At 36.6% G+C, this 12,342-nt stretch overlaps 1 protein-coding gene across 1 annotated transcript in view; it reads left to right on the top strand.

Annotated features, from left to right (window-relative positions):
- LOC115219837 overlaps positions 1–12,342 on the top strand; it is a 104,249-nt gene that overhangs the window by 23,617 nt on the left and 68,290 nt on the right. The window contains exons 3-4 of the mRNA XM_029790123.2: positions 1,187–1,349; positions 11,843–11,997. Of these exons, the coding sequence (XP_029645983.1) occupies positions 1,187–1,349; positions 11,843–11,997 (318 nt within the window). The remainder of the gene's footprint in view (positions 1–1,186; positions 1,350–11,842; positions 11,998–12,342) is intronic.

The following is a 12,342-nucleotide window of genomic DNA, read 5'->3' as shown; positions in this document are numbered from 1 at the left end:
GAGCAGCGGACTCACGGGTTTGAATCTCAGACCAGGTGATGTGTGTGTTTATGAGCGAAAACACCTAAGCTCCACGCGGATCTGGCAGAAGGTTAAGGCGAACTTCTGCTGACTCTTTCGCCACAACTTTCTCTCACTCTTTCCTCCTGCATCTTGCAGCTCACCTGCGACGGACTGGTGTCCCGTCCAGGTGTGGAACCTATACGCCAAGGAAACCTGGAAACTGGCCCTTATGAGCCAGGCATGGCTCGAGGAGGAACAAACAACAACAGTAAGAGAAACGTATAGGATATGACTGAGGGATTTACATCAAGAAATTATTACAGAAGTTCACAATAGGTGAAGAGAAAGTAGTATTCAACTGGTGACTGTTAAACCAATACTAAAATGTACAAAGAAATATTTCTTTGGAAGGACCTGATTTCAGTGTTTGTCCTTTTAATATTTCATTGTGACATAGGGCGACATACTTAACTGTCAATGACCATGAGTATAGCAGTGCAATGAATGATATGTTTCATTGCTGTTGGCAAAGAACTTTGAAATTGATGTGTATTTTGTTGTTCTGACATGTTATGTTTAATTCCTTCTGATAGGAAAAACTAGTTACAACAGACCATGTTGCCCTTCAGGAGGTTGTTCATCTCTCTCCTACTAAATATTATTGGAGACCAGAATTAAGTACCAGGCCCTTTTATTCTTTTATCTTTTACTTGTTTCAGTCATTAGACTGGCCAATCTGGAGCACTGCCTTTAAGGGTTTCATTGAACAAATGAATCTCAGTACTTATTTTTGGAATCTGGTACTTGTTCTGTCGGGTTCCTGGTAAACTGCTGAGTCATGGGGATATAAACAAACCAACACCAGTTGTCATGTGGTAGTAAGACCAACACAAAGACACTCCCCACACACACACACGTATGATAGGCTTTCACATACTTTCTGTCTACCAAATTCACTCACAAAGCATTGATTGATCTGGGGCTATAGTAGACGACATATGCCCAAGGTGCCAAAAAGTGGAACTGAACTGGAAGCCACATGGTTGGAAAGCAATCTTCTGAATCACTGGGATTTGGAAATGGTAGCAGTGGTGGTTTTTGTGTTGTTGGGTATGTTTTGTACAACTGTTTTTCCTGAGATTTCTCTAATCTTCTAATTTTTGTTTCTATGATTATATTTTAGATGATACTCCTAAGGAAATCTTTGTTCGAGGGGAGGCTGCTATCAAAGCCTACGAGAAGGCCTGCTGTTCAGGAAGTGAGGCTGTCTATCGTACACGGCTTATGTTGGTCGGTAAAGACAGAGTTGGTAAAACTAGTCTCAAGCGTTCACTTCTGGGACAAAAGTAAGAGTTCAGATTTTTTCTTCTTATAATATTTCACCTGTAAAGCTTCCCTTAGATTTGTTAGATCCTATGCTAGGTGTCATGTCCCTTCATGACCAAGGAAGGTATTTATCTGATGCTGGATGCCCTAATCAGAAAGGGTTGGGTGTAAAGTGGGCTGTTGCACACATATGTAACCAAAAGCAATTCATAATCAGAACCAAAACCAAAAGCCAATGGCAAGTTCAACTGAGGAAATTTATGGTGCTCTACAGAATAAATTGACTGTGTTTGTGTGTGGGCATGAGAGAGAGAGTATACTTACTCAGGGTTGTACAATTAGGAAGTTTGGCTTTGTAGTCCTGTGGTTGCGGAAACAGCTGAGCAAAAGGAGAGCATTCTACATACTAAATACATATATGGTAGGCTCTCACAAATATAAGATAGTGACTTAAAGAGCTTTGATTACCGTATTTTAACATGTATGAGGAACCCTTTTTTGTCAAAAATTAGCTTAAAGAAATATGGGAGTTTCTTATATATGGATAGTATTATAATCCCTTACAAAACCGTTTTTCCAAATTTTAAGCCCTCAAAATTAGAGGGTTGCTTATACATGAGGGTTCCTTATACATGTTAAAATATGGTAATTGTAATTATCTATGCATCTGGCTACAGAAAATCTTCTTTAAAAAATTCTGTCCAACTCACAAAAACATGGAAGAGTGGGCATCAAACACTGATGGTATACATACATACATGCATATATACATACATAATACATCCAGCCGTAGAAACACTGCCAGATCAGACTGGGGCTGGTGCAGCCTTCTGGCTTCACAGATCCCAGTTGAACCGTCCAACCCATGCTAGCATGGAAAATATATATATATATATATATATATATATATATATATATATATATACTATATATAGCCTCAGGTTATATATAGTAGAAGGCACTTGTTGAAGATGCTGTGTCGTAGGACTGAACCTGAAACCACATTGTTAGGAAGTAAGCTTTCTTACGTGCTGCAATACCTTCTTACCTGCTCTAGTACCTTCTTACCTGCTCCAATACCTTCTTACCTGCACCTGTACTTTCTTACCTGCTCTGATACCTTCTTACCTGCTCTTTCAATCATAGTTATGAATAAGATAAGAAGGGAAATGGAATAAAACTAGATGAAATCTTGAAGGTATTAGGAGATTAAACTATACTCTGTCTTATCTATATATGTATAGACAATACATGTAATCTTCTAACCCATGCTAGCATGGAGAACAGATGTAAAACAAATGAGCTTTGTCCATTTGATTCACCATACTACACTCTAAATTGAGGGATCTGAAGTTAGTCTTAACAGTATACTAATAAGGTAGTATACTATACAGTATACTATAAGGCGGTGAGCTGGCAGAATCATTAGCACACTGGGTGAAATGCTTAGCAGTATTTCGTCTGTCTTTATGTTCTGAGTTCAAATTCCGCCGAGGTTGACTTTGCCTTTCATCCTTTTGGGGTCGATTAAATAGGTACCAGTTACGAAGTGGGGTTGATGTAATCTACTTAATCCATTTGTCTGTCCTTGTTTGTCCCCTCTGTGTTTAGCCTCTTGTGGGTAGTAAAGAAATAGGTATACTAATAAGGTAGTAGACAATGTAGTATGGTAGACTAAAAGCATCATAATAAGTTTCATCTTTCTGTGGATCTGAGTTAAAATTTCTTTCTCTTTTTCTTTCTGGGCTTTTCAGTCATTCTAATTAATAAAATGAGTACCTGTAATAAAGCAGGGTTGATTTGATTCTGTATAGCCATTTTTGAAAGCTGTCAACAGAAATCAACAATTAATCTTGTAATGTCTTGTGATTCGTTGTTTTCCACTTTGTTAAACTTGTGTCACTCGTTACATTGGTCTTAAGAAAGGAACGCTGCACACTTGCGTTTCTGCTATTTGCATATTCACACTTAAAAACAGACTCACTTCTGTGCACTCCCAGACAGAGTCCTAATTGTATTTACATAGTTTTCTGATTGTTTGATTTCACTGAAATATATTAATAGGTTTTATTTGCCTCTAATTAAATACCTGGAAACACATTTAGATATTCATTAAGGAAACACTTAACAAGAAGAATAGCCATGTCTGTAAAGGCTGTGCTACATGACAAAACTTTTGATTGATTTTCTCATTGATTTTTTTTCCATTGTGCTCGTAGAAACATTGGTGATTCTTCTTTAGATATATACATAAGACAGTCTAGTTTAATCTCTTAATTCCTTCAACATTTGATCTGGTTTTACCCCATTTACCTTCTTATCTTCTTCATAGCTCTGATCGATTTGGCTTTTCAATATTAACTCGCCCCTGTAATACAACAAAAATACTGCAGATGTTGAACTTTTAATAATCCAATCTTCATAATGGATACGACAAGATGGCTAATTAACTAATTTTCTATAATTACATTTAAAGAGAAATGAAAAGATTAATGCCTTCATTGTGTCTGTGATAATAGCTACTTGAAAGGTCAGGCACTAGACTTCAGCCTAACAAATAGGGGCCATTTTCTTTTGTTTTTTGTTTTTTGTGTTGTTGTCTCTTTACTAGTTGCCACCTGTCAGACATTATCTACAAAAACAAAGGGGAAAACAGTGAAATTATATGCTATTAAGAATCAAACAAATATGGACAAATGGGAAGGAATAAAACCAGTTCACCTTGGAAAGTGGGAAAGAGATAATTTCTTCTTCTAAATTTGTTACTTAATTTTCTCTTATTAATAATAATCGTAAAAACATTAGGCTTGTTCATGGCAAACCATCTCTCAAGCTATACCTCTCAAAGAACTATACCAATTCCTATTTAAAATTGGCTTTGTGCCTTGTCCAAAATAAACAAAACAAAGCAAAAAAGAAAGAAAGTAAAAAAAAAGCAATCAGTCTTAATAAAAGAACCATTTATGACCTCTGGTTCTAGACATAACTATTTCACTGCACTTAAACCAATAATGGTCTGAGGGAGAGCATGAATGTCATAAAATTTTGTCTCTTCCTTTGCTGCTAAATTTATGGCCTTGTTCTGAAAGTAAGAAATCAATATTAACGAGAGAAAGGTGATAATTTGGCAGAAACAGTTGAGTGATTTGAAATATTTGGTTTGTTCCTCTACGTTGTTCTAAGTTGTTGTTGTTAAACCTCTTTGGTGTCAGCCCTGATCAAGCAATCCTCTGATGAAAACTATTCTGTCTTTGACCATGCCATTCCCCACCCACCAACCAGGTAGGGTCTAATCTCTTTCACATTTAAAAAAAAGCAAAAACACTATGTTACAAGTTCACTTTGCAACGATGTTGTTTAGGGTTCAGTTCCACTGCATGGCATTTTGGGTAAGTGTCTTCCACCATAGCCTTAGGCTGACCAATACCTCGTGAATTTGGTAGACAGAAACTGTGTGGAAGCTTGTTGTATATATGTGTATGAATGTATGTTTGTGTTTGTCCTTCTACCATCACTTGACAACGATGTTGGTTTGTTTACATTCCCCTAACTCTGGTTCAACAAAAGAAACTAATAAAATAAGTATCAGAGTTTGAAAAATAAATGCTGGGGTTGATTTGTTTGACTAAACCTTTTGAGGGGCTGCTCCAGCATGGCCACAGCCCTATGACTGAAACAAATGAAAAATACAAGATAAAACTATTTACTTACCTTGTTTTATTAATCTACCTTAATTTACTTACCTCGTTTTATTAATCTACCTTTAATTAACTTACCCTGTTTTATTAATCTACCTTTAATTAACTTACCTTGTTTTATTAATCTACCTTTAATTTACTTACCTTGTTTTATTAATCTACCTTAATTTACCTTGTTTTATTAATCTACCTTAATTAACTTACCCTGTTTTATTAATCTACCTTTAATTTACTTACCTTGTTTTATCAATCTACCTTTAATTTACTTACCTTGTTTTATTAATCTACCTTAATTTACTTACCTTGTTTTATTAATCTACCTTAATTTACCTTGTTTTATTAATCTACCTTAATTGACTTACCTTGTTTTATTAATCTACCTTAACTTACCTTGTTTTATTGATCTACCTTTAATTTACTTCCCTGTTTCATTAATCTACCTTTAATTTACTTCCCTGTTTCATTAATCTACCTTTAATTTACTTCCCTGTTTCATTAATCTACCTTTAATTTACTTCCCTGTTTCATTAATCTACCTTTAATTTACTTCCCTGTTTCATTAATCTACCTTTAATTTACTTCCCTGTTTCATTAATCTACCTTTAATTTACATCCCTGTTTCATTAATCTACCTTAATTTACTTACCTTGTTTTATTAATCTATTTCTGTATTTACCAAAATTATGAATCACTTTTCCAAGACACTGAAACATTATCATGAATTTCCTAAAGTCATTCAGTATATTTTTAACACTGCATACCAAGCTGCTCTTTGTGCAACACCTTTTGAGAAACACTGATCTACATTTAGAGTTCCACTGCAGACTGTCTTCGTCTTTCATCTCTTTGAGGTTGATGACTTCTATTGATTTCTTTTATTTCCATTGGCACAAGGCCAGACGCTTGGAAGTACAAGATAATAATCAATCAGACTTGACCACTCTATGTGCCAGGCACATCTGTTTAAGAAGAAAGAAATAAAATGAGTCGTTCTGCCAAACGTTCAAAGATAGAACTAAATACTCTTGTGCTATTTCAGACACTGCACTGTCTTTAAGATATTAATTTTAATGTCTTGGCTGGATGGGTGGGTGGATGTTGTCCTGAGCAGTGTTTCTCCTTTTCTTAACATTTTACTTGTGGCCGCATTGGCCTGTGGCCTTAAACGATTTGGTCAAGCAGATCAGCCCCAGTAGTTCTGGTACATAATCTGTTGGGTTTCCTTTGCCAAATTTCTGGGGCAGTTGAGCACACAAAACACTAACACACACATACATTGATATATCATGACCTTCATCATCATCGTCGTTTAGTGTCCATTTTCCATGCTGGCATGGGTTGGACAGTTTAATAGAAACTGAGGAACTGGGTGGGGATGAGGGGTGGGGATGAGGGGTGGGTTGCACTAAGCTCCAATCTCTGCCTTGGTCATACTTTCTCTAGCTGGATGTCATTCCTGATGCCGGCCAGAGTATTCTGGATGTAGTACCAGTACTAGTGAGGTCACCGAGTACTTTCAAGGCAACACCCTTCAAACTGAATGGAGTCTTATATTAAAGGACGGGAGGAGGAATCTGTATGAAGAGGTGAATACATGGTTTCCCAGCTGGAAAGTGTGAGAGACATGGTGTGGACATACCCTCAAAGTGAATAGGGATGGAGGAACTGAAAAAGAGGGTGGGTAGGTAAGTGTGGTAGGGTGAAAAGAGTGTAGCAGGGCCATAACAGAAGACACTTGTCAATGTGCTGCACAGTGGGACTGAACCTGAAACTATGTGGTTAGAAAATTAAGCTTGTGTTTACTCAGGCCTCCATGTATCTAGGGGTCCAGTGCTGATGCATGTATGCTACATTTGTGTATGTAGTGGCCCTTGTGCATTGCTTTGCTCAGGGCCTATAATACTGTTAATTCTGTGCTGATTTGGGGATGAGGAACTTGTAGCTTAAGAGACAGCTTCAGGCAAATTTTTGAAACCTGTAATTGCTGTTTTCTGAAAGAAGTCTGGATTTTGTATTAAAAATCTAATTTTTGCTGATTACATAGTGTTTTATTTATTCTAATGTTCTTAAATTGTCACAAAAATACCTGTAAAAATAAATTTATGTTTTAATTTCCAATCTAAATATTCATAATTACATTTTCACAATAAATGTAATTACATTTTCCCATATATTTGCTAAAATGTTCGTTAATGCTGGTTTATTGAATTACACTTAATTCAATTCAAACTTGAAATGTAAGAAAATTAGCCAGCCGTGGGGTAGTTGATTAGAATCTCCTCTCCTCTTGAGTACTTGGCTGATATTTCACTTTATCAACCTTAGGAAGACGAAAGACAAAGATGAGTTCAGCTGGATTTGAAATCAGAATGTGAAGAGCTATCACAAGGCATTTTGTCAGGTGCTCCAACAATTCTTCAGATCCACTGCCTTTTTTAAGAAACTAATGATATTCATTTCTAATTTTGTTGTGAAACCCCAAATTTGCAGCTTGGAGCAGAACTGATTAAATTATTAATCACATAGTATGTTGCTGATAATTAATTTGTTATAATTAACCTCAGAGTCTTGGTAATGAAAGACAAAGTTGTTGTTATTGTTTGGCCTCAAGTCAGCCCTGTTTCAGTGGACTTATGGATCAGATTTATCCCAAACATGACCACTCCATTTATTTTTCTTCAATAGCTGTAAACCTCAAGAATTATTTTATCTGATGTTGCCCTTAATTAAAATGAATTTGACAAATCTGAGTGTCATTTCTCTTCTGTTTCTAACAGATCAAGCAACCATGTAGAGGGCTCGTAATTGAATCAGTGACTGTGCTCCTGTACCACTAAATTTAGCCACACTTAAGATATTCTCATCTTCCCCCCTCTCCTCCCTTTCTTACTAGCACCCCACACATCTCCTGCCCCCATTTTATTGATCTGTGTTCTTTATTCAACTGACACCCTGTCAGCATCTTCTTCATAATTTCTTTATATTTTTTTGTCTCCATGACTGACCACTGTTCTGCTTGCATCTCTCTATTGATTGCCCACAACATTGCTGTCTTTTTAATCTCTCCCACTTAATCTCTTCTTCATTAGACATTGGCCTCCCTTCAATCTTACCTACTTCTCTGTTTTCATTGCCATTTTTATCCTCCTTTTTTTTTTCTTTAATGTTGTTAACTGATGTCTTTTAATTACTAACTCTTCTGACCATCAACCCCACCCTTCTCCCTCCATCTCATCTTACTCTCACTTTAACCCCACTGAACCTTTCTCTTTTCGTTCCCTATTGAACTTATATTTATAAATACTGTTTTCTATTAAACTATTTGCCTGAGTTTCTGATCAGGGTAACATGATTTTACCCCAGATCTTTCAGAATCATGCTAATCGATACACCTACAATGTTATCACATAATATACCTAGTTAAGGCACCAGTCATTGTTCATCCGAAACAGCTGTAAAGATAACACTTAATTGTATTGTTCACTTATTTCTGTATGCAACCCACCATATAAATACACTCTTGATGCCTACTTTTGTTTATCACCTTTCTTGCTTTCATCCATACACATACACACACATTATCATCATCATCATCTTTCCATGCTCACATGGATTGAAAGGCTTGAGAAAATGCAATGGGTTTGGAGGGGCATACTATGTGTGTGTACACATTTGTCTCTCACCACTGGGTAACCAGTATGGGTTTGTTTGTGTCCCCTGTAACCTAGCAGAACATCAAAAAGAGACTGATAAAATAAATATCAGCAAAACACATCAGTACATTTAAATCCACTGCTGTACCTTTTCAAAAAGTGTGTGACCTTGTTTACCCTCACCACCACCACCACCACCACCGCCCCTTTCCGTGCCATGTGTTCCCCTACAGACATTAACCAACAAGGTGATCGTGTTGGACACCAACCTCATTAATCTCAATAGTCTGTGACAACCGACAGAGGTCATGGCTGCTATAGCACACATAACAACAGCAACAGCAACAAATAAAGACAAAAATCAATAACAATGACACAAGTTGTTCTCAGTAAATTTTCCAGACATTTCAACTTCAGCCATTTATTTCAAAATCTCAAAAATCTTAAGAGACATTAGTTTATATAAATTATTTTGTGTATTATTGTCTTCACAAAAAGCTTTTTCATAATAGTTGTGTGTGTGTGTAAGTGTATGTGTGTGTATTGGTGGCACGTAAAAAGCACCATTTGAGTTGGTTTCTTTGCAGTACATATTCATCCCGGGTAGGTGTTCCTATGCAGCTTTGATCAAGATTTCACCCGTTCGGGTGGGGGAAGTGAACTGAGGAATCTCTCTGTATATATACACCAAAATGTCTGTGTGTGTGTCCTTTATACAAATCCACAATTTTTCAGTTAGAGGGCTCGCACTTTCTATGGTCATTCAAAACCGTCCAAGGGTGGTCGGGCACATCTTTACATTTCCCCAGTCACCCTGCAAAGCCATTAAAAAATCAATAGAAGTGACTTTTTGTGAATTTTCTATCCAAAACCCAATCAAAATGCCCAAAACTTGATACGCCAATTGAATGCCAGCTAGCTGTATGTGATTGGTCGGAGATTTGGACAGTACTCGCATGTATGTGCGCACACACGCAGCTGTATATGCATGCACTAGCACTATGACCTGGCGTTGGTATTAAACAGTCTTCTTCTTTGGAGTATATTCTAGATGGGGAATCTTAAAGTCTTAGTGAATATGGTAGTAGAGATTGCTTTGGAATCTGATATGGCTATAGTTTAGAATGAGCTTTTTAGAATTTAAGGATTATTTTATATATTTAGTAGTTGACAAAAAAGCTTAATTAGGTCAGGATGCATTTACCTCACTGACAACTAATAACGAAGATAAAATGATATCATATAAGATTAATAGATTAAGAGGAATCTGCTTAATCTATTCTTTTAGAGTTGAAGTACCAGTTGAGTACTGGGGTTGATATACATGACTAACCCCCCCTCCTCCCACTTCCCCCAAATTTCAGGTCTTGTGCCTATAGTTGACAGGATTATTATAATTATCGTTAAGAGAACAAACTTGCAAAGCAATTAGTGCATTGGACAACATAATTAGCAGCATTTATTTTGTCTCTTTATGTTCTGAGTTCAAATCCTTTTGCCTTTCATCCTTCTGGGATTGATCAAGTAAAGTATCAGTCAAGTACCAGAGTCCCCTTAAAAATACTGGCCTTGTGCTAAAAGACCATTATTATCATTAATGTCTATTTCTTTACTACCCACAAGGGGCTAAACACAGAAGGGACAAACAAGGACAGACAAACGGATTAAGTCAATTACATCGACCCCCAGTGCGTAACTGGTACTTAATTTATCGACCCTGAAAGGATGAAAGGTAAAGTCGACCTCGGCGGAATTTGAACTCAGAACGCAAAGACAGACGAAGTACCTATTTCTTTACTACCCACAAGGGGCTAAACACAGAAGGGACAAACAGATTAAGTCGATTATATCGACCCCAATGCGTAACTGGTACTTAATTTATCGACCCCGAAAGGATGAAAGGCAAAGTCGACCTCGGCGGAATTTGAACTCAGAACGTAACGGCAGACGAAATACGGCTACGCATTTTGTCTGGCGTGCTAACGTTTCTGCCAGCTCACCACCTTTTTATCATTAATGTCGGTGCTGTCACATTCCTCAAGAATATGTTTAGATTGTGATAATACATCCCCACCAACTTCTGTTAATTCTCTCCATAAACTTCATTGAGGTCTTTCTGTTGCCAGATTATGAAGAAATACCTCAATCGATGACCAATCTTCTCAGGAAACCATTTGTTGTTACAAGATTTCTTCAAAAGCTGGACATTTTTTCTGTTTTCATTTTTTTTTTCTTGCTGCTAACTTGAAAGATTTTTGCTTTTCCATTTTTGTTCTGCCAGCATGGACAACAGACATTAAATGATGACGAATGATGCTGGTGGTGATTTTGTTTTGTACTGAGGAAATTCTTTGTCTGTTATTGCTTTTCAAATATTACATTTTACCCAATTTTGATATTTTTTTAAAGACATGGGAAAACAAAACCAGACATTACAAGGACAGGCTTTGACCGTCTGTCATTGTAGTGAGATATACACCTGGACAAAAAACGTTTTATTTCTTTAATTTGACTGTGGACTAAAATATTGATCGCTTAATAAGTACTGCATGGTTGTGTGGTTAAGAAGTATGCTTCCCAACCCCATGGTTTCAGGTTCAATCCCACTGCATGGCATCTGGGTTGAGTGGATTTGTTAGACAGAAATTGAAAGAAGTCCTTCATCTGTGTGTGTGTGTGTGTGTGTGTGTGTGTGAACCAGAGTTGTAAAGAAATGTCTCTATTATGCAAACAGTGTCCTTCATTTCCATTTTTCTCTGGAAACTTCTCTGGTCATGGAGGAATACTATTTAACTTGGAAGCATGTAAGTGTTGGTGGCAAGAAGCGCATTCAGCCATAGAAAATTTGCCTCAATAAATTCCGTCTGACCGTTGCAAGTTAAAAATGATGATGATGATGAAATAGTCATAAGTTCAAATCTTAACATAAGAGCCAGGCCCCAATTCAACTTGTTCAAGTTTGCTTAACCCGAGAGAAAAAAAAATTAAAGAAGGAGCAGGTCCCAATTCCACTTTACACCTAAGTGTTTAGCAAAAGTGTTTATAAAACCATCTGTTCCAAAGAACAAAAGATAAAAAATATCCTGCTCTTGAAAGAAAAAATAAATCTTAATTCATAATTTAAGTATAATTCTGAATAACATTTACAGTTTTTATTTACAGAGATGACCAACCCCTGGAAAGTACGGATGGTGTGGATTTGTCTGAGTCTTGCTCTTTCAATACATCTGATTCGAAAGCTTGGAGGCTGAATCTTAATGGTGAAAATGTCGACAAAGAACAACACCAAAAAACAGATGCTCCCAGAGATATTATTGGTAAATCATTTAACGTTTAACCCTTTAGCATTCAAACCGGCCATATCCGGCCAAAATATTCTACCTGTTTTATACTCAAAATGGAGATACCTGGCCTCTCTCACCAACCCTACATTATCATTCTAAAAATTAATTGTTACCTCATACAAACTCCCAAAGTTACAAAATAATGCATGATTAATTCAAAACAATGTAGATGAATAAGAATTGCTTTTGCCAAAATAACGTGAATGCTAAAGGGTTAAACATTTATGAAATCTAATTTTATAACTTAATAACTAACTTATCATTATATATGAGATCACCATGGTTGTGATGCATGTGCCTTGTGTACCCTTATCAGAC

The sequence above is a fragment of the Octopus sinensis genome, linkage group LG15 (assembly GCF_006345805.1).
Source record: "Octopus sinensis linkage group LG15, ASM634580v1, whole genome shotgun sequence".
Classification (NCBI taxonomy): Eukaryota; Metazoa; Mollusca; class Cephalopoda; order Octopoda; family Octopodidae; genus Octopus; species Octopus sinensis.
This window is presented reverse-complemented; position numbering and strand designations above follow the sequence as displayed.